Here is a 21,359-nt window from a genome sequence, read left to right on the forward strand (position 1 = left end):
CCTCGGTATCTGTTCCTCCCCCTTGGCCTCCTCTCTGCCCTCGTTATCTGCCCTCCCTGCTCACCTCGGTATCTGCCCTCCCCCCTCCCCTCGGTATTTGTCCTTCCCCCCTCCCCTCGGTATCTGCCCTTCCACCTTTGCTTGGTATCTGTACCCCCCTTCCTGTGGTATCTGCCCTTCCATCGGTATCTGCCCTCCCCCCTTTCCTTCGATATCTGCCCACCTCCTTCCCTCAGTATGTGCCCGCCCGCCCTTCCCTCGGTATCTGCCCGCCCCCCCCCGCTTCCCTCGGTATCTGCCCTCCCCCCTTTCTTCGGTATCTGCCCACCGCTTTCCCTCGGTATCTGCTCTCCCCCCTTCCTACGGTATCTGCTTCCCCCTTCCCTCGATATCTGCTCTCCCCCTTCATTCGGTATCTGCTTCCCCCTTCCCTCGGTATCTGTCCTTCCCCTTCCCTCGGTATCTGTCCTTCCCCTTCCCTCGGTATCTGCCCTCCTCCTTCCCTCCCCCTTCAGTGTCTGCCCTCCTCCCCTCTCCTCCCCTTTCAGTGTCAACCCCCCTCCCCACCCCTCCCCTTTCAGTGTCTTCCCCCCTCCCCTCCCCTTTCAGTGTCTGCCCCCCTCCCTTCCCCTCCCTTTTCATTGTCTGCCCCCCTTCCCTCCCCTTTCAGTGTCTGCCCCCTCCCCTCCCTTTCATTGTCTGCCCCCCTCCCCTCCCCTTTCAGTGTCTGCTCCCCTCCCCTCCCCTCCTCTCCCCTTTCAGTGTCTGCCCCCCTCCCCTCCACTTTCAGTGTCTGCCCCCCTCCCCTCCTCTCCTCTCCCCTTTCAGTGTCTGCCCCCCTCCCCTCCCCTTTCAGTGTCTGCCCTCCCTTCCCTCCCCTTTCAGTGTATGCCCTCCCTCCCCTCCCCTTTCAGTGTCTGCCCCCCTCCCCTCCCCTCCCCTTTCAGTGTCTGCCCCCCTCCCCTCCCCTCCCCTTTCAGTGTCTGCCCCCCTCCCCTCCCCTCCCCTCCTCTCCCCTCCCCTTTCAGTGTCTGCCACCCTCCCCTCCCCTTTCAGTGTCTGCCCCCCCTCCCCTCCCCTTTCAGTTTCTGCCCCCCCTCCCCTCCCCTTTCAGTTTCTGCCCCCCCTCCCCTCCCCTTTCAGTTTCTGCCCCCTCCCCTCCCCTTTCAGTGTCTGCCCCGTCCCCTCCCCTTCCCTTTCATTGTCTGCCCCCCTCCCCGTGTCTGCCCCCTCGTCTTCCGTCCCCCTGTCTGCCACCCCCCCTCCCCTCCCCTTCCGTTTCAGTGTCTGCCCCCCCTCTCCTTCCCGTGTCTGCCCCCCCTCCCCCCCGTGTCTGCCCCCCCTCTCCTCCCCTCCCGTGTCTGCCCCCCCTCCCCTCCCCTCCCCTCAACTCCCCTCCTGTGTCTGCCCCCCTCCCCTCCCGTGTCTGCTCCCCCTCCCCTCCCCTCCCGTGTCTGCCCCCCTCACCTCCCGTGTCTGCCCCACTCCTGTCCCCTCCCGTGTCTGCCACCTTCCCGTCCCCTCCCCTTTCAGTATCTGCCCCCCCCGTCCCCTCCCCTTTCAGTGTCTGCCCCCCTCCCCTCCCCTCCCGTGTCTGCCCCCCTCGCCTCCCCTCCCCTCCCGTGTCTCCCCCCCTCCCCTCCCCGCCCGTGTCTGCCCCCCTCCCCTCCCATGTCTGCCCCCCCACCCCTCCCCTCCCGTGTCAGCCCTTCCCTCCCCTCCACCCCCGTGTCTGCCCCCTCCCCACCCCTCCCCTCCCGTGTCTGTCCCCCCTCCCGTGTCTGCCCCCCCTCCACTCCCGTGTCTGCCCCCCTCCCTCCCGTGTCTGCCCACCCTCCCCTCCCGTGTCTGCCCACCCTCCCCTCCCGTGTCTGCCCACCCTCCCCTCCCGTGTCTGCCCACCCTCCCCTCCCGTGTCTGCCCACCCTCCCCTCCCGTGTCTGCCCACCCTCCCCTCTCCTCCCGTGTCTGCTACCTTCCCGTCCCCTCCCTTTTCAGTGTCTGCCCCCCTCCCCTCCCGTGTCTGCCCACCCTCCTCTCCCATGTCTGCCCCCCTCCCCTCCTCTCCCATGTCTGCCCCCCTCGCTTCCCCTCCCCTCCCGTGTCTACCCCCCCTCGCTTCCCCTCCCCTCCCGTGTCTACCCCCCCTCGCTTCCCCTCCCCTCCCGTGTCTGCCCCCCCTCGCTTCCCCTCCCCTCCCGTGTCTGCCCCCCTCCCCTCCCCTTTCAGTGTCTACCCCCCTTCCCCTCGCCTTTCAGTGTCTGCCCCCCTCCCGTGTCTCCCCCCTCCCCTCTCCGCCCGTGTCTGCCCCCCTCCCCTCCCATGTCTGCCCCCCCACCCCTCCCGTGTCTATCCCCCCTCCCGTGTCTGCCCCCCCCCTCCACTCCCGTGTCTGCCCCCCTCCCACCCTTGTCTGCCCCCCCTCCCCACCCGTTTCTGCCCCCCCTCCCCACCCGTTTCTGCCCCCCCTCCCCACCCGTTTCTGCCCCCCCTCCCCACCCGTTTCTGCCCCCCCTCCCCACCCGTTTCTGCCCCCCCTCCCCACCCGTGTCTGCCCCCCCTCCCCACCCGTGTCTGCCCCCCCTCCCCTCCCGTGTCTGCCCCCCCTCCCCTCCCGTGTCTGCCCCCCCTCCCCTCCCGTGTCTGCCCCCCCTCCCCTCCCGTGTCTGCCCCCCCTCCCCTCCCGTGTCTGCCCCCCCTCCCCTCCCCTCCCCTCCCGTGTCTGCCCCCCCTCCCCTCCCGTGTCTGCCCCCCCTCCCCTCCCGTGTCTGTCCCCCCTCCCCTCCCGTGTCTGTCCCCCCTCCCCTTTCAGTGTTTTCCCCCCTCCCCTTTCAGTGTTTTCCCCCCTCCCCTTTCTGTGTCTTCCCCCTCTCCCCTTTTCGTGTCTGCCCCCTCCCCCTTCAGTGTCTTCTCCCCCTCCCCTTTCAGTGTCTTCCCCACTTCCCCTCCACTCCCTCCCCCTTCAGTGTCTGCCCCCCCTCCCGCTTCCCTTTCAGTGTCTGCCCCCCTCCCGCTTCCCTTTCAGTGTCTGCCCCCCTCCCGCTTCCCTTTCAGTGTCTGCCCCCCTCCCGCTTCCCTTTCAGTGTCTGCCCCCCCTCCCGCTTCCCTTTCAGTGTCTGCCCCCCCTCCCGCTTCCCTTTCAGTGTCTGCCCCCCCTCCCGCTTCCCTTTCAGTGTCTGCCCCCCCTCCCGCTTCCCTTTCAGTGTCTGCCCCCCCTCCCGCTTCCCTTTCAGTGTCTGCCCCCCCTCCCGCTTCCCTTTCAGTGTCTGCCCCCCCTCCCGCTTCCCTTTCAGTGTCTGCCCCCCCTCCCGCTTCCCTTTCAGTGTCTGCCCCCCCTCCCGCTTCCCTTTCAGTGTCTGCCCCCCCTCCCGCTTCCCTTTCAGTGTCTGCCCCCCCTCCCGCTTCCCTTTCAGTGTCTGCCCCCCCTCCCGCTTCCCTTTCAGTGTCTGCCCCCCCTCCCCTCCCCGTGCCTGCCCCCCCTCCCCTCCCCTCCCCGTGCCTGCCCCCCCTCCCCTCCCCTCCCCGTGCCTGCCCCCCCTCCCCTCCCCGTGCCTGCCCCTCCCTCTCCCCCTGTGTGCCCCTCCCTCTCCCCCTGTGTGCCCCTCCCCCTGTGTCTGCCCCTCCCCCCTGTGTCTGCCCCTCCCCCCTGTGTCTGCCCCTCGCCCCTCCCCCAGCACTCAGCCCTGCACATCGACTGGCTCCTTGTGCGATTGCCTCGGCCTGCATCGACTCGCTGCCGTGCGATTGCCGTTGTCTTTTTGCGGCCCACGTGGGTTTTGTTTTGTGCGGATGGCGGACGGAGCGGACGGGAGTGCGGAGCCGGTCCGGGCAGCAGCAGCTGCGGGTCCCGGCGGTGCCTCGGTCGCAACTGCGGGCCTGGAGCTAACGGTTCCGAGTAGCATCGGCACCAAGAACAGAAGCAAAGCCCGAGCCGCAGGTGCGTGTGGGTGGAGGAGCTCGGGGAGACCGGGCAGCTTCGAGCTCCCCCCAGTCAGCGAGGGCCGGGCCCCCTGGATACTTTGTTACCTGTTGCCCCCTCAGTCAGTCAGTGAGGGCCGGCCCCCTGGATACTTTGTTACCTGTTGCCCCCTCAGTCAGTCAGTGAGGGCCGGGCCCCCTGGATACTTTGTTACCTGTTGCCCCCTCAGTCAGTCAGCGAGGGCCGGGCCCCCTGGATACTTTGTTACCTGTTGCCCCCTCAGTCAGTCAGCGAGGGCCGGGCGCTGGATACTTTGTTACCTGTTGCCCCCTCAGTCAGTCAGTGAGGGCCGGGCCCCCTGTTTACTTTGTTACCTGTAAATTGTTACAACCCCGGCTGGATACTCCCAGCGAGTGGGAGGAAGTCTGAGCTGCAGGTTTCAGTAACACATATTTGGGGTCATTTAAAAACCTGGAGCTCTGGTCACTTAAGAGTAAGAAAGAACTTGCATTTCTACAGCGCTTATCAGGACGTCCCAAAACCCTTCACAGCCAATGAAGTACTTTTCAAGTATAATCACTGTTGTAATGTAGGAAACACAGCAGCCAATTTGTGCACAGCAAGGTCCCACAAGCAGCAATGAAATAAATGACCAGATAATTTTTTTTTAGTGATGTTAGTTGAGGGATAAGTGTTGGCCTGGACACTGGGGAGAACTCTCCTGCTCTTCAAAATAGTACCATGGGATATTTTACGCCCACCTTAGAGGGGCATTGGTTTGACATCTCATCTGAAAGAGGGCACCTCCGACAGTGCAGCACTTCATGAGACAGTTTCACGTTTAAAAAAAAAGAACTTGCCTTTACCTGGTGCTTTATTACAACTCTTAGAAATGTCCCAAAGCACTTGACGGGATTACTTTGAATTAACTGACTGACTCAGTTGGGAACACTGACAAATAAACAACAGGTCACATTGCAAACCATAACCCAAAACACTCTGCTTTATCTGATCTACTTTCCCAAGTCTTCTGTATGATTACCCCCCACTAAATTTTGCAGTAACTGTCAGTTTGGCTTAGTTGTTGGCACACTGACCTCTGAATCAGAAGGTTGTTGGTTGGAATTCTACTCTGGGACTTGAGCACATCATCTTCAGTACTGAGGGAGTGCTACAATGCCAGAGATGAGATATTAAACCAAGTCCCTGTCTGCCTGTTCAGGTGGGTGCAAGATCCCATGGCATTATTTGAAGAAGAGCAGTGGAAGTCTCTCAATTTCCTTGCTCAATGAGTGGGGGGGGAAAAAGGGGGGGCATTTATCTAATTTTCTGTTTGTGGGATCTTGCTGTGTGGAAATTTGCAGCCTTGTTTGTCTTCATGATATATGACAAGAGTTCAAAAACAATTCTGTGGCTGTGAAGTCCTTTGGGGGAGTTTTCTTGTACCCCTGCTGGCAGTTAAGAAACGATTAAGAAAGAAATAATTTAAATAATTTTCATTGTGTCTGCTGTGGTGACACGTGAGGAGAGGACACCCATAGAATTTGGCCCACCTCACCTGTGCTGGCTGTCTGCAAGAGCTGTCCACTTAGTCTCATTTCCCTGCCCCTTCCCCATACCATTTTAAAATCCGAGCCCTCTTTCTGGCTCAGTACCATATTGGCAGTCCATTTACACACTGGGCCACCGGGAGAGCTCCTCGGCTGATTTCTTTTTAAACTGCAGTTTCTTTAACTTTTGGAGAAAAAAAAGAAAACTCTGGGAAAAACAAATGATTTTAAAAGAACACTGTTTTATTTATAATACTTTGGATTGGAGGTTCTGCACATCTTAGTGTCTCTTTGACAGCTAAGGTGTTAAATTGATGTGTTGGGATAAACAATGACAGGATTTGCATCAGTGAATGTGCACAGTGAGGAAGGGATAAAAATCGGATGGTTGAAAGTCTGTTGTGTGCATGAGGTGCAAAAACTGTACACTGAAAAGGAAATGAAATCACTGAGCACTGAGGCTGCACACTCTTAGGAGTAGTTGCTCTTAATTCAAGTTATCTGATAATTCAAATTTTTTTTAGCACTTTGCTGTTCTACTTGCATTGCTTAATTCAAATGATTGGATAATTCAAATTTATTTTTCTAGGGCAATAAAAGGACTGAATTATCAGGAGCAAGGCTCGAGGTTTCCCATTGTGCAAATAGTGTTATGATCAGTAAACCCGGGCCTATGTGTCTAATCGCACTTTATCACTGCACCAAGGGGATGCGGCAATCTGTTTTCACAGGAGTGCGAATAGGAAGCTGTGTTCACGCTGCCATGAAGTAGGAGCTGGGCTTGGCTCAGCTGGTAGCACTGTCACCTCTGAGTCAGACTTTGAACCACAGCCCCGTCTGCCTGTTTTCAGTGGTGCGGTGGGATGTTGAAGACCCCACGGCCACTGGTCAGAGAAGAGCAGCAAGTTCTCCCGGTGTCCTGGACATCACTCCTCCCCCCCCACCCCTTTCCCCTCCCACCCAACAAACTCAAACAACACCACCAAAAACCAGATTAACTGCTCATTCATCCAGATTCTGCTTCTGGGACCTTGCTGTGGACAAATTAACTACCACATTTACCTACAAAACAGTAACAGTGCTTTCAAGTGCTAGTTATCTGTGAAAGAAAGAAAAAAGAAAGATATGCATTTATATAGCGCCTTTCGTGCTCTCAGGATGCCCCAAAGCGCTTTACGACCAGCAAAGTACTTTTGAAGTGTAGTCATTGTTGTAATGTAGGAAACACAGCAGCCAATATGCGCACAGCAAGATCCCACAAACAGCAATGAAATAAATGATTGGATCATCTGTTTTAGTGATATTGGTTGAGGGATAAGTGTTGGCCAGGACACCGGGAGAACTCGCCTGCTTACTTTGAAATAGTGCCGTGGGATCTTTTGCATCCACATGAGAAGTTAGACGGGGGGGCTTCGGTTTAAGGTCTCATCCAAAAGACGTCACCTCCAACTGTGCAGCACTCCCTCAGTATTGCACTGAAGTGTCAGCCTAGAGTTTGTGCTTAAGCCTGTGAAGTGGGACTTGAACCCACAGCCTTCTGACTCAGAGGCGAGCATGCTACCCACTGAGCCATTGCTGACGCCTAGGTGAAGCACTGGAGGAGATTCCTGAGGGAAATGGTATGGTGCCCTATAAATGCGAGTCTGTCCGACACAACTGCACATAGTTTGCCCACGTGGAGCGGAACTCACTGGGCATGGTGTGTTGGTGAAGGTGTCATTTTCATGATTGATACAAGGTGCTGGCATTGGTGGCTGCATTTATACTGTTGTAAGGAATCTTACAACACCAGGTTATAGTCCAACAGTTTTATTTGAAAATCACAAGCTTTCGACGGCTTTCTCCTTTGTCACTCACCTGACGAAGGAGAAAGCCTCCGAAAGCTTGTGATTTTCAAATGAAACTGTTGGACTATAACCTGGTGTTGTAAGATTCCTTACATTTGTCCACCCCAGTCCATCACCGGCATCTCCACATCATGGCATTTATACTGTGGCCAATGTGCACCGTTTCCTGCACTGAAGCACCTCGACCAGGTGGTCAGGGACTTATGTAGGGGAGTCTAATGCAGTGGATTTCAAGCTGTTTTGTCAGGTTCCCCTAGTAAATATGGTGCCAGTTCTGGAGCCCCCGCTCTAACTTTCAAAAGAGCACGTCAGGCACCCAGAGGAAAGCAGTGCTAGAAAAGGTTTTTAATTAGCATGCAGAATTAACCTGTTAGTGAGTCAACAAATACAGAAGTTGGATGACCTCATGGATCTCCGTTTGAAAACCTAATGTGACTTTATGGGACTGATGGTACAAATAGGTTCTGTACTTAGCAGAACAGGGTTTCAGAGAAATGAATGGGGGGAAAAATTGGGATTTTCCTCCATCTAGACCTTCCCCCAATACTCTCTCTGGCTGTTGTTTTTCTCCAGCTTGGACCACTGAGGCCAGTTGTAACTGGAGCCTGGCTGATGTCAGTACAGTGCAGGCACTGAGCCTGGGAGCTTCTGGTCTGAATGACCCAGTGCCAAACAATTATGGTACAGTTACCCACTGAGTCTTTGGTGAGTTTTGAAATTTGGGGTTTTAACTACAATGCAACCGCGTTTCCCCACATTACAGCGGTGACTGCACTTCAGAAGTACTTGATTGGCTGTAAAGTGTTTTGGAACACCCTGAGTTCGTGAAAGGCATTATGTAAACACAAGTTCGTTCTTAAACACATTACCTGCTCAAGGTTGCAATATGATTAATTGGTCCATTGAAGGAACTAGTGAAGAGGTGAGGTGCTCCCCTCACAGAGGCAGAAGAGTTAACCCGCAGTCGTTCTCCTTGTTACAAGGTGTGTGTTACATTGCAGGACCGTGGCTGGTGGTAGATAGCTTAAACTCCCTCTTGTCAGCAGGTATCCATCGTATAAAAGAGCCTATCTATCTGAACTGATGGCATCATGGATCAAAGGAAACGTGGGTTTATGAGTCTGCTGTGGGCGTACCCCTGTTCTAAAATAAACACGGGGGTGGGGGGGTGATCGCTCCATGTTTTGCAATCTGTAGCAATCGGGCCCCCATGTCGAAACTAATCTGTGGAAACAATATTTCAGTGAGTGAGTGGTCAATCTATGGAACAGGCTCTCTAGGGAGATGGTGGAAGCAGTTAGTGTTGATTTATTCAAATGCAAATTAGATTTCTTTCAGAAAATAACATTTTGGGATATAGAATATGAGTAATTTGAGACATGACATGTGGTGAGTGTAGCATGCTCGGGAGGAACAGGTGACTTTGGACCTATGGCTCCCAAAGCTGTCCACCACTGGGGGTTTTCCTCGCCTCATGTCTGGGTCTGTTGTAGACTAATTGATAGAGATCGATTGCTATGATTAATCAACAACTCCATTATCATTGTATCGTGCGACTACCAGGATGGTGGAAGACGAACTAGACGGACCGCGGTCTTTTCTCGTCTGGCAGTTCCTATGAACCCAGAGCTCGGCATCTGACTGAACTGGTAAAAGAGGGAAAGAGTTGCCCACGGAGTGTTCCTCCTGGGAACAGTTTTAATAGGCCATATAAAAATGTTCAGATGTCGGAGGTCTCGGAGCAAATTGTTTGCTTGCTCTCCCAGTCAGGGGCAGCGGAAAACGTGAATGAGCGCAAAGGACAAAAGAAAAATAAGTATACGTACTAAATCCTGACAGCATCAGTCTGTGCATTTGTTGTATGAATGTTTATGCAGCAGGGCAAGGGTTAAACGTACTGACTGTGCAGGATTGAGCTTTCATTAACATATAACAAAGCTGTTCACTAAATATTTGGAGCTGATTCAAGGCAGATGATGAGGAAAGGTTGATAAACACAACAGTAACTATCTCTCTTTTTATTCTCTCCCTCTTTTGGATTAGGTCCCCATCGGCGGGTGGCTAATCAGATTCCCGAAGAAATCCTAAATGACAAAGAGCTGCAGGAGGCTGTGCGGGCTCTGCCCAGTAACTACAACTTTGAGATATACAAGACTGTCTGGAGAATTAAACAAGCACAAGCTAAGAGAGGTATTGGTGTTTTTTTCCAAACGGAAGTGTGAAGAGATGTGTGGTCCTATGTAAATCTGCTAACTGTGATAAAAGTACACGGGCACAAGTTTGAATCCCAGTCTGTGCTCAAGTTGCATGATCTCATCCAGAGTGGAGATAGGGGCCCTACACTTGGCCCCTGCCCTGGGTTAGAGGAGGGTAAAACTAACCAGGATTCCCCCTTCTGATCTCAGTCAGTTGACTCCTGGTGGAAGGGTGGATGTTGGATGGAGACTGGATTGGGCTCCCGCTGTCTAATGATCTGCTCTTTGGCGAGGCTCATGCCTGAACAACTGGCGCTTGGGCGAGGCACCGAAAGGTGCTTGGCTCCTCTCGAACTGGAACCCAGTGAGGCATCAACACCCCCCGAGGGGAAAAAATCGGCAAAAAAGAAAACTACAGGGCCAGGGGTGCTGCGGGGTTGTGGTGGGGGGTGCTGTTGACGCTCTCCATCCTGTGCTACTCAATGGAAGAATGGGAACGTGAGCTGTCCAGTCAATTGTCTCTGACACATGCTTTTGAATGGCAAGCTTATAGCAGACGTGGAACTGTGGTGGCTCTTTGTTTACTTTTTGTTCTTATCGAGCCGGGGCTTGTTGGTGTTGGGAAAGAAAGAAAGACTTGCATTTATACAGCGCCTTTCACGACCTCAGGATGTCCCAAAGCGCTTTACAGCCAATGAAGTACATTTGAAGTGTAGTCACTGTTGTAATGTAGGGAAACGCAGCAGACAATTTATGCACAGCAAAGTTCCACAAACGTCAATGAGATAATGACCAGATAATCTGTTTTAGTGATGTTGGTTGAGGGATAAATATTGGCCAGGACACTGGGAAGAACTCCCCTGCTCTTCTTCAAAATAGTGTCATGGGATCTTTTATGCCCACCTGAGAGGGCAGACGGGGCCTCGGTTTAACGTCTCATCCGAAAGATGTCACCTCCGACAGCACTCCCTCAGTACCCATAGCATCATAGTAGCTATGGCATAGGAGGCGGCCATTCGGCCCATTGTGCCTGTGCTGGGTCTTTGAAAGAGCTATCCAATTAGTCCCATTCCCCTGATCTTTCCCCATAGCCCTGTAAATTTTTCTCCTCAAGTATTTATCCAATTCCCTTTTTAAAATTACTATTGAATCTGCTTCCACCTCCCTTTCAGGTAGTGCATTCCAGATCATAACAACTTGCTTTATAAAAAAAAATGTCGCCTCTGGCTCTTTTGCTAATCACCTTAAATCTGTGTCCTCTGGTTACCGACCCTTCTGCCTCTGTAAAAACCGTTCATGATCTTGAGCACCTCTATCAAATCTCCCCTTAACCTTCTCTGTTCTAAGGAGAACAACCCCAGCTTCTGCAGTCTCTCCACGTCACCGACGTCCCTCGTCCCTGACACCATTCTAGTAAATCTCTTCTGCACCCCCTCTAAGGCCTTGACGTCCTTCCTAAAGCTGGAGATTCAAACACGATACTCCAGCTGCACTCGGAGCGTCAGCCTGGTGCCCAAGTCTCTGGAGCAAGGACTCGACCCCACGACCTTCGGACTCAGAGACGAGAGTGCTGCCCGCTGAACCACGGCTAACACTTCAGTGTGGAAGCAAACTATTATATTTCTGGTTTGTGGGAGGGGGGGAACGGGGAGGGATTTTGGTGCTTGGGCACGGTGTGTCCCATTTGGTTCTTCCTAATACACACTGTACGATCGGAATGCCATGTGCATCTTATCCAGTGTGTCAACTGCCTGAGGAATTTAATGGGTTTGCCTGAAGTTCACAGGTGGGTTATATTTGCTGAAGTGCTTTCTGCACAGCACCAATCTCCAGGGATATTGTAGTGTGTTTTTTTTCTATTTGATTAGATCGGTGGGGTGGGAGGGGTGGGTAAAGGGAGATAATCACATTTTTTTTTACAAAAGATCAATAATCACAATGTTTTGGCATTCCATTAGTCTCTTTATTCTTCCTCTTGGTTTAACTGGATTTTTTTCCTGAGTGAACAAATTGTGTTCTGTTTTTTTAACCCTTTGTTTTACTCTGTTGATATTGTGGGTGATTGGAGCATTAGAATGGGGTAAAACATTGTGTCTCAGTGGGTTTGACCTGTCACAGCGGGGGCAAGTTATTCCATTTAAATTAAAGCGAAATACCACAGATGCTGGAAATCTGAAATAAAAACCAGAAAATGCTGGAAATACTCAGCAGGTCAGGCAGCACTGATGAAAGGTCGTCGACCTGAAACGTTAACTCTGGTTTCTCTCTCCGCAGATGCTGCCTGACCTGCTGAGTGTTCGCCAGCACCTTCTGATTTTTATTTTGTTTTAAAATTGCTTTACTTTTAAAGAAAAAAAAAATGTTCAATTATTTGTTTGTCGATGTGAGAGGTTGCCCACGCTGGGGAACAGAACAGTTCTCTACTCTTTGTCAAGCCTGGAACATTCCCAGGTCAGGTTTAGCGTGGGCAGATAGAGTAAAGCTTCAACAGTGATAACCCACTCCCCGAACCCCGACAACTGCACCAGTCGAACGATTCCGTTTCTTACACCAGCCTCCCTTGGGTGAATTGGTGCAAGTTTCATGCTGTGGTTTATGCCTGGTCAGAACTGGAATGAGCGGGCCCCCCCCCAAACTCGATTCACTAGGGTCTCTTACAGTTGATGTTACTTTACTCCCCCTTTTCAAGGTGGTGATTCGTGCTGCGATGCAGTGCTCCAGGTGCTGGGCTCCCTCCGCTGTCTCGCCCAGTCGCTTCAGGTGCGAGCCTCGACAGTAAATGTCAGCAGGCTGTTCGGTCTTGAGGAGCCTCATCCCCTCCTCACCGTAATGTCAGCTTTCCATCAGGGGTCACCGGGAGAAGGAACCCTGGCTGATTTTTTTTTTTTACTATCCTTCCATGCCCAGAGACACCAATGCCAATTACAGCCCTCACCGCCTATAGTTGGTGCTAATGCGGTTTGCCCGCTATATGAGGTGGATGGTAAAACCTCAAAGATTGGGAGCTGATAACAATAACTTGCATTTATATAGCGCCTTTAATGTAGTAAAACGTCCCAAGGCGCTTCACAGGAGCGATTATCAAACAAAATTTGACACCGAGCCACATAAGGAGATATTAGGGCAGGTGACCAGCCTGGATTATGTGCTGAAGTTTCTGGAGTGGGACTGGAACCCACAACTTGAGAGTGCTACCCACTGAGCCACAGCTGCCACCTACATAGTACTGTTACAGCTGCCGTGACTGAGATCAGGTAACCCGGTATAGATCCGAGTTAAATATAGGACTTTTAATTGCATGAGTGGCTCATTACCATGTTGAGTGGTGCATTTCCCGACTCGGCTATCAGGGGGAGCTTTATTTTTAATGAGACAATGTCAGTACCACAGGCTGCCTGGGGCAAGAGGGTGGGATGTGCATCAGTAGCCTCCCTAGCTTTCTCGCATTTAAAATAAGAGCTTGGGGGAGCGAGGGAGAGAGCTGGAAGTGATGGAAGGTGTCGTCGACAGTGCTATCGAGCGGCACTTACTCACCAATAACCTGCTCACCGATGCTCAGTTTGGGTTCCGCCAGGACCATTCGGCTCCAGACCTCATTACAGCCTTTGTCCAAACATGGACAAAAGAACTGAATTCCAGAGGTGAGGTCAGAGTGACTGCCCTTGACATCAAGACAGCATTTGACCGAGTGTGGCACCAAGGAGCCCTAGTAAAATTGAAGTCAATGTGTTCGGTTCCATTCGCAACCCCTCAAATAATGAAGCAGTCCGAGCCCTCATGCAGCAAGACCTGGACAACATCCAGGCTTGGGCTGATAAGTGGCAAGTAACATTCGTGCCAGACAAGTGCCAGGCAATGACCATCTCCAACAAGATAGAGTCTAACCACCTCCTCTTGACATTCAACGGCATTACCATCGCCGAATCCCCCACCATGAACATCCTGGGGGTCACCATTAACCAGAAACTTAACTGGACCAGCCATATAAATACTGTGGCTACAAGAGCAGGTCAGAGGCTGGGTATTCTGTGGCAAGTGACTTGCCTCCTGACTCCCCAAAGCCTTTCCACCATCTACAAGGCACAAGTCAGGAGTGTGATGGAATACTTTCCACTTGCCTGGATGAGTGCAGCTCCAACAACACTCAAGAAGCTCGACACCATCCAGGACAAAGCAGCCCGCTTGATTGGCATCCCATCTACCACCCTAAACATTCACTCCCTTCACCACCGGTGCACAGTGGCTGCAGTGTGTACCATCCACAGGATGCACTGCAGCAACTTGTCAAGGCTTCTTCGACAGCACCTCCCAAACCCGCGACCTCTACCACCTAGAAGGACAAGAGCAGCAGGCACATGGGAACAACACCACCTGCATGTTCCACCACCTTCTCAATGGCAATTAGGGATGGGCAATAAATGCTGGCATCGCCAGCGATGCCCACATCCCATGAACGAATAAAAAAAAAAGCTGTGTGGCTGCCTGTCCGACTGCTCTTAAAGGGAAATGTCTGCGTACGGGATAAATGTGTGAAATTATTGGCTGTAAATGTATGTCAGTGGATGGCCAACAAGTAAGTCACTGGCCTCCATCAAAAAAAACAGGATCAGACTTGCTGAGTTTTGGGACCTCAGCCGCCACTCAATCTCGTACTTCACATACCTCTACCTCCCATCGAGGCTTTCCTTTCCACGCCGATATCGCTCCTCTATGCCTGAAGGTGCTGACTCCTGCTGAAGTTTGGTTTCATGGTCGCTGGCCATTCTCCGGCACCTTGCCCCCAAGTCCTCATTCTTCACGTTTGAGCCTAGACCATGAATGTCAGTGGGCCCATTACAGGACAGCAATAGTGAATGTAAACCATGGCTGGTCACCCTTCTCCTCGCGTTCCCTGTGGGCACGGAGGCTATTCTTGCATCCCCACTGCTGCCGTAGTTGAGATCAGCTAAGTCTGATCAGGTCTTTGTGAAGGCAAAAAAGCAACGCACCTAGGCCAGTGAGCATGTTGCATTGCAGTGTGTTACATACATACCCTGTGCTGCCTGCACCACTCTCTGTATCTGTGCTCCCATTTTATATACTCCCTGTACCTGTACTCCCATGTTATACACTCTGTACCTGTACTCCCATGTTATACACTCTCTATCTGTACTCCCATGTTGTACACTCTCTGTACCTGTACTCCCATGTTATATACTCTCTACTTAACTCCCATGTTATATACTCTTCTGTACCTGTGCTCCCATGTTATACACTCTCCGTACCTGTACTCCTATGTTATACACTCTCTGTACCTGTACTCCCGTGTTATACACTCTCTCTACCTGTACTCCCATGTTACATACTCTCTCTACCTGTACTCCCGTGTTATACACTCTCTCTACCTGTACTCCCATGTTATGCACTCTCTGTACCTGTACTCCCATGTTATGCACTCTCTGTACCTGTACTCCCATGTTATGCACTCTCTGTACCTGTACTCCCATGTTACATACTCTCTGTACCTGTACTCCCGTGTTATACACGCTCTGTACCTGTACTCCCGTGTTATACACGCTCTGTACCTGTACTCCCGTGTTATACACTCTCTGTACCTGTACTCCCATGTTACATACTCTCTCTACCTGTACTCCCATGTTACATACTCTCTGTACCTGTACTCCCGTCTTATACACTCTCTGTACTTGTACTCCCGTGTTATACTCTCTATCTGTACTCCCATGTTATATCGTAGGGTATTGTATGCTCACTGCATACCTCCATGTTATACTGCAGCGTTCTATGCACACCATTTGTCTGTGCTCCCATGTAGAACTGTTGAGTATTATACGCACTATTCTATTGCAGGGTATTATATTCGCAGTGTGTCTGTGCTTCCATGTTCCATTGCAGCTTTCTGTACGTGCCCCCCCCCCCCCCCCCCCGAATGCAGCACACTATTCCGAGTTCCTCGCTGCCAGGATATAACACTTGCGAGTCACAGCTGTGACCGTTGGCTCACAATTGCCGCCTATGAAAAAAGAATTAAATTCCAGTCCAGGCGTGTGGATGTGAAGTTTCACTGATTGCACAGAGATGGGAAGTAACAGTGTAAAGCCTGAATATAGGATTGCTCTACCCTAGGGACATTTTGTTCAAGCCTTATATATAAGTTTATGCCAGTAATGGAGTTAATACCATGGTTTCGATCTATTTACACAAGGGATGTGTGACCACAGTGTGACCCCTGATGCTGATACTGACTGAACAAATATTGCTTCAAGAATAATGTGCATTTCGCTGAATATCACCGGGCTCCTTGAACCTAACTGTATATTTTTTGGGCGGGGGGGAAGGTGCTATTAAAAAATGCCTTTGGAAGTTGAACACTGCGCACTTGTAAGCCCAGGAGATTTTGCCAATACAAATGTTGGCAGGATCTTTTATGTAAATGTGACCGGTTGTGTTTGGCGATCCTATTCATTTGGATTCAGGAGTAAGGTTGGGAGTGTCCATACTCTGTACGCTGTGCCACGCACCATTGAAGGATCACATCCACCTTGGTGTCACGTTGTGTGGCCATATTCTCAACGTTTTAACCGGTTTATTGTCGAACGGGTTAATGCCCTACTTAAAACAGCAGTCAAACAATTTCTTTTTAATGAGGGAAGAACGGGCTTGCATTTCTGTCGCGCATTAACAAGTCCTTAGGACACCCCAGAGTGTTTCACAAGCCAATTGATTGCTTTTGAAGTGCAGTCACTGCTGTTGCATAGCTAAACACAGCAATCCATCTGCGCACAACAAGATCCCATGAACAAACGAATGACCAGATCATTTGGTAGAGTTGGTTGAGGGAGCACTGCCCAGCTTCTATTCATATAGTGTCATAGGTGCTTTTGCATCCACTTGAGCAAGCAGATAGGGTGGGGGATGGGCCTCGGTTTAAAATCTCATCTGAAAGACAGCAACCTCTGACAGTGCAGCACTGTTACGGTACTGTGCTGAAGATTATGTACTCAAGTTCATAGTGGGGTTTGAGACCACAATAAAGCCTTTACTCTCCCTCATTCACCCCTGGTAGATGGTCTCTCCTTTAAGACTCTCTTTAAAACCTACCTCTTTGACCAAGCTTTTGGTCACGTGTCCTAATAACTCCTTATGTGGCTTGGTGTCAAATTTTGTCTAATAATGTTCCTGTGAAGCGCCTTGGGACGTTTTACTATATTAAAGGCACAATATAAATGCAAGTTGTTGTTGGTAGGGCACTCTGAAGTCCAAGGAATGCACACAGTTACCTGGCACACAACTGGTTCCTGTACCCCAACATCTCTAATTTCAAATTGTCATCCTCGTGTTTAAATCCCTTCATGGCCTCACCCTTCCCTATCTCTGTAACCTCCTTCAGCCCTACATACCCCCACAGAAATCTGCGTTCCACCAACTCTGGCCTCTTATGCATTCCCCCCCACCCTCCCTTTGCCCCACCATTGGCGGCCGCGCCTTCAGGCACCGAGCGCCCGCGCTCTGGAATCCCCTCCCTAAACCCTTCTCTACCGTTTGTAAAATACAGACCGAATTGCAGTGGTTCTTAATTTCAAGTTTTCTTTATTTATTGACCAAATAAATTCTCCTTGTAAAACAAACCATGTTTGGAAAATGTCACAGCATGATACTTAATCATCATAATTGGCAAGAGTGACTTTAGGCTCACCGTGGGGGTGGGGGGGTGGGGTTGGTGGTGGGGGGTTGTGGGATTAGCCCAGATTCCAAGTCTGACCGTTATAAGAGGTGCAGGCAGGTAGTGCAGGGGTCCCCTGTGGCCATCCCCCTCTCAAACAGGTATACCGCTTTGGATACTGTTGGGGGAGATGGCTCACCAGGAGAAGGTGACAGCAGCCAGGTTCATGGCACCGTGGCTGGCTCTGCTGCACAGGAGGGCAGGAAAAAGAGTGGCAGAGCTATAGTGATAGGGGACTCAATTGTAAGGGGAATAGACGGGCGTTTCTGCGGACGCAACCGAGACTCCAGGATGGTATGTTGCCTCCCTGGTGCAAGGGTCAGGGATGTCTCGGAGCGGCTGCAGGACATTCTGGAGGGGGAGGGTGAACAGCCAGTTGTCGTGGTGCATATAGGTACCAACGATATAGGTAAAAAACGGGATGAGGTCCTACAAGCTGAATTTAGGGAGTTAGGAGTGAAACTAAAAAGTAGGACCTCAAAGGTAGTAATCTCAGGATTGCTACCAGTGCCACGGGCTAGTCAGAGTAGGAATGACAGGATAGCTAGGATGAATACGTGGCTTGAGAGATGGTGCAAGAGGGAGGGATTCAAATTCCTGGGACATTGGAACCGGTTCTGGGGGAGTGGGACCAGTACAAATTGGACGGTCTGCATCTGGGCAGGACTGGAACCAACGTCCTAGGGGGGGTATTTGCTAGTGCTGTTGGGGAGGGTTTAAACTAATGTGGCAGGGGGATGGGAACCGATGCAGGAAGTCAGTGGGAAGTAAAGTGGTGACAGAAACAAAAGGCAGTAAGGGAGAGTGTACAAAACATGACCGGACAGATGGTCTGAGAAAGCAGGGCAAAGACCAAGGGAAGTCTAGATTAAACTGCATTTATTTCAATGCAAGAAGTCTGATGGGCAAGGCAGATGAACTCAGGGCATGGATGGGTACATGGGACTGGGATGTTACAGCTATTACTGAAACATGGCTAAGGGAGGGGCAGGATTGGCAGCTCAATGTTCCAGGGTGCAGATGCTATAGGAAAGATAGAGCAGGAGGTAAGAGAGGAGGGGGAGTTGCGTTCTTGATTAGGGAGAACATCACGGCAGTAGTGAGAGGGGATATATCCGAGGGTTCACCCACTGAGTCTATATGGGTAGAACTGAAAAATAAGAAGGGAGAGCTCACTTTGATAGGATTGTACTACAGACCCCCTAATAGTCAATGGGAAATTGAGGAGCAAATATGTAAGGAGATTACAGACAGCTGCAAGAAAAATAGGGTGGTAATAGTAGGGGATTTTAACTTTCCCAACATTGACTGGGACAGCCATAGCATTAGGGGCTTGGATGGAGAGAAATTTGTTGCGTGTATTCAGGAGGAATTTCTCATTCAGTATGTGGATGGCCCGACTAGAGAGGGGGCAAAACTTGACCTCCTCTTGGGAAATAAGGAAGGGCAGGTGACAGAAGTGTTAGTGAGGCATCACTTTGGGACCAATGATCATAATTCCATTAGTTTTAAGATAGCTATGGAGAATGATAGGTCTGGCCCAAAAGTTAAAATTCTAAATTGGGGAAAGGCCAATTTTGATGGTATTAGACAGGAACTTTCAGAAGTTGATTGGGAGAGTCTGTTGGCAGGCAAAAGGACGTCTGGTAAGTGGGAGGCTTTCAAAAGTGTGTTAACCAGGGTTCAGGGTAAGCACATTCCTTATAAAGTGAAGGGCAAGGCTGGTAGAAGTAGGGAACCTTGGATGACTCGGGAGATTGCGGCCCTAGTCAAAAAGAAGAAGGAGGCATATGACATGCATAGGCAGCTGGGATCAAGTGGATCCCTTGAAGAGTATAGAGATTGCCGGAGTAGAGTTAAGAGAGAAATCAGGAGGGCAAAAAGGGGACATGAGATTGCTTTGGCAGATAAGGCAAAGGCGAATCCAAAGAGCTTCTACAAATACATAAAGGGCAAAAGAGTAACTAGGGAGAGAGTAGGGCCTCTTAAGGATCAACAAGGTCATCTATGTGCAGAACCACAGGAGATGGGTGAGATCCTAAATGAATATTTCGCATCGGTATTTACGGTTGAGAAAGGCATGGATGTTAGGGAACTTGGGGAAATAAATAGTGATGTCTTGAGGAGTGTACATATTACAGAGAGGGAGGTGCTGGAAGTCTTAACGCGCATCAAGGTAGATAAATCTTCGGGACCTGATGAAATATATCCCAGGACGTTATGGGAGGTTAGGGAGGAAATTGCGGGTCCCCTAGCAGAGATATTTGAATCATCGACAACTACAGGTGAGGTGCCTGAAGATTGGAGGGTAGCAAATGTTGTGCCTTTGTTTAAGAAGGGCGGCAGGGAAAAGCCTGGGAACTACAGACCGGTGAGCCTGACATCTGTAGTGGGTAAGTTGTTAGAGGGTATTCTGAGAGACAGGATCTACGGGCATTTGGAGAGGCAGGGACTGATTAGGAACAGTCAGCATGGTTTTGTGAGAGGAAAATCATGTCTCACGAATTTGATTGAGTTTTTTGAAGGGGTAACTAAGAAGATAGATGAGGGCTGTGCAGTAGACGTGGTCTACATGGACTTTAGCAAAGCCTTTGACAAGGTACCGCATGGTAGGTTGTTACATAAGGTTAAATCTCACGGGATCCAAGGTGAGGTAGCCAATTGGATACAAAATTGGATTGACGACAGAAGACAGAGGGTGGTTGTAGAGGGTTGTTTTTCAAACTGGAGGCCTGTGACCAGTGGTGTGCCTCAGGGATCGGTGCTGGGTCCGCTGTTATTTGTTATTTATATTAATAATTTGGATGAGAATTTAGGAGGCATGGTTAGTAAGTTTGCAGATGACACCAAGATTGGTGGCATTGTGGACAGTGAAGAAGGTTATCTAGGATTGCAACGGGATCTTGATAAATTGAGCCAGTGGGCCGATGAATGGCAGATGGAGTTTAATTTAGATAAATGTGAGGTGATGCATTTTGGTAGATCGAATCGGGCCAGGACCTACTCCGTTAATGGTAGGGCGTTGGGGAGAGTTATAGAACAAAGAGATCTAGGAGTACAGGTTCATAGCTCCTTGAAAGTGGAGTCACAGGTGGATAGGGTGGTGAAGAAGGCATTCAGCATGCTTGGTTTCATTGGTCAGAACATTGAATACAGGAGTTGGGATGTCTTATTGAAGTTGTACAAGACATTAATAAGGCCACACTTGGAATACTGAGTACAGTTCTGGTCACCCTATTATAGAAAGGATATTATTAAACTAGAAAGAGTGCAGAAAAGATTTACTAGGATGCTACCGGGACTTGATGGTTTGACATATAGGGAGAGGTTGGATAGACTGAGACTTTTTTCCCTGGAGAGTAGGAGGTTTAGGGGTGATCTTATAGAAGTCTATAAAATAATGAGGGGCATAGATAAGGTAGATAGTCAAAATCTTTTCCCAAAGGTAGGGGAGTCTATAACGAGGGGGCATAGATTTAAGGGGAGAGATACAAAGGGTCCAGAGGGGCAGTTTTTTCACTCAAAGGGTGGTGAGTGTCTGGAACGAGCTGCCAGAGGCAGTAGTAGAGGCGGGTACAATTTTGTCTTTTAAAAAGCATTTGGACAGTTACATGGGTAAGATGGGTATAGAGGGATATGGGCCAAGTGCAGGCAATTGGGACTAGCTTAGTGGTATAAACTGGGCGACATGGACATGTTGGGCCGAAGGGCCTGTTTCCATGTTGTAACTTCTATGATTCTATGATTCTATCCAGTCAGCTTGTTGTAAATGTGGATGACGCTGAGGACAGGATTGGCTCTCAGTTGTCAAGTAACCTTCCAACATTTGTAATCCAGGTCCCACTCTTTGGAATTCCCTCCTCAACCCCTTCTGCCTTTCCACCTCTTCCTTCTTCTCCTTTAAAACCCTCTTTGATCAATTTTTGGTCACCCCTCCTAATACCTCCTCCCTTGGCTTGCCGTCCATTTGTTATTTACGACTGTGTGAAGTCGTTCAGTGTTAAACGTGCTGCATAAATGCAAGTTGTTATAGGAGGTGGGAAGAGCAAGAAATTATAGTTATATAGTAAAACAAGTTGGTGATTGACAGGCAAATGAGGGTTGGTATGTTATCGGTGCACACTGTTA

General features: G+C 50.7%; 1 protein-coding gene across 2 annotated transcripts in view; it reads left to right on the top strand.

Moving 5' to 3' along the window:
- Positions 1 to 3,748: 3,748 nt before the first annotated feature.
- Positions 3,749 to 21,359, top strand: part of dph1 (diphthamide biosynthesis 1) — a 466,448-nt gene continuing 448,837 nt past the window's right edge. For both annotated transcript variants that reach the window (XM_068008460.1, XM_068008461.1), the window contains exons 1-2: positions 3,749 to 3,937; positions 9,360 to 9,506. In XM_068008460.1, the coding sequence (XP_067864561.1) occupies positions 3,790 to 3,937; positions 9,360 to 9,506 (295 nt within the window). In that variant the 5' untranslated portion in view covers positions 3,749 to 3,789. The remainder of the gene's footprint in view (positions 3,938 to 9,359; positions 9,507 to 21,359) is intronic.

The sequence above is a fragment of the Heptranchias perlo genome, chromosome 28 (genome assembly GCF_035084215.1).
Source record: "Heptranchias perlo isolate sHepPer1 chromosome 28, sHepPer1.hap1, whole genome shotgun sequence".
In the NCBI taxonomy this organism is placed as follows: domain Eukaryota; kingdom Metazoa; phylum Chordata; class Chondrichthyes; order Hexanchiformes; family Hexanchidae; genus Heptranchias; species Heptranchias perlo.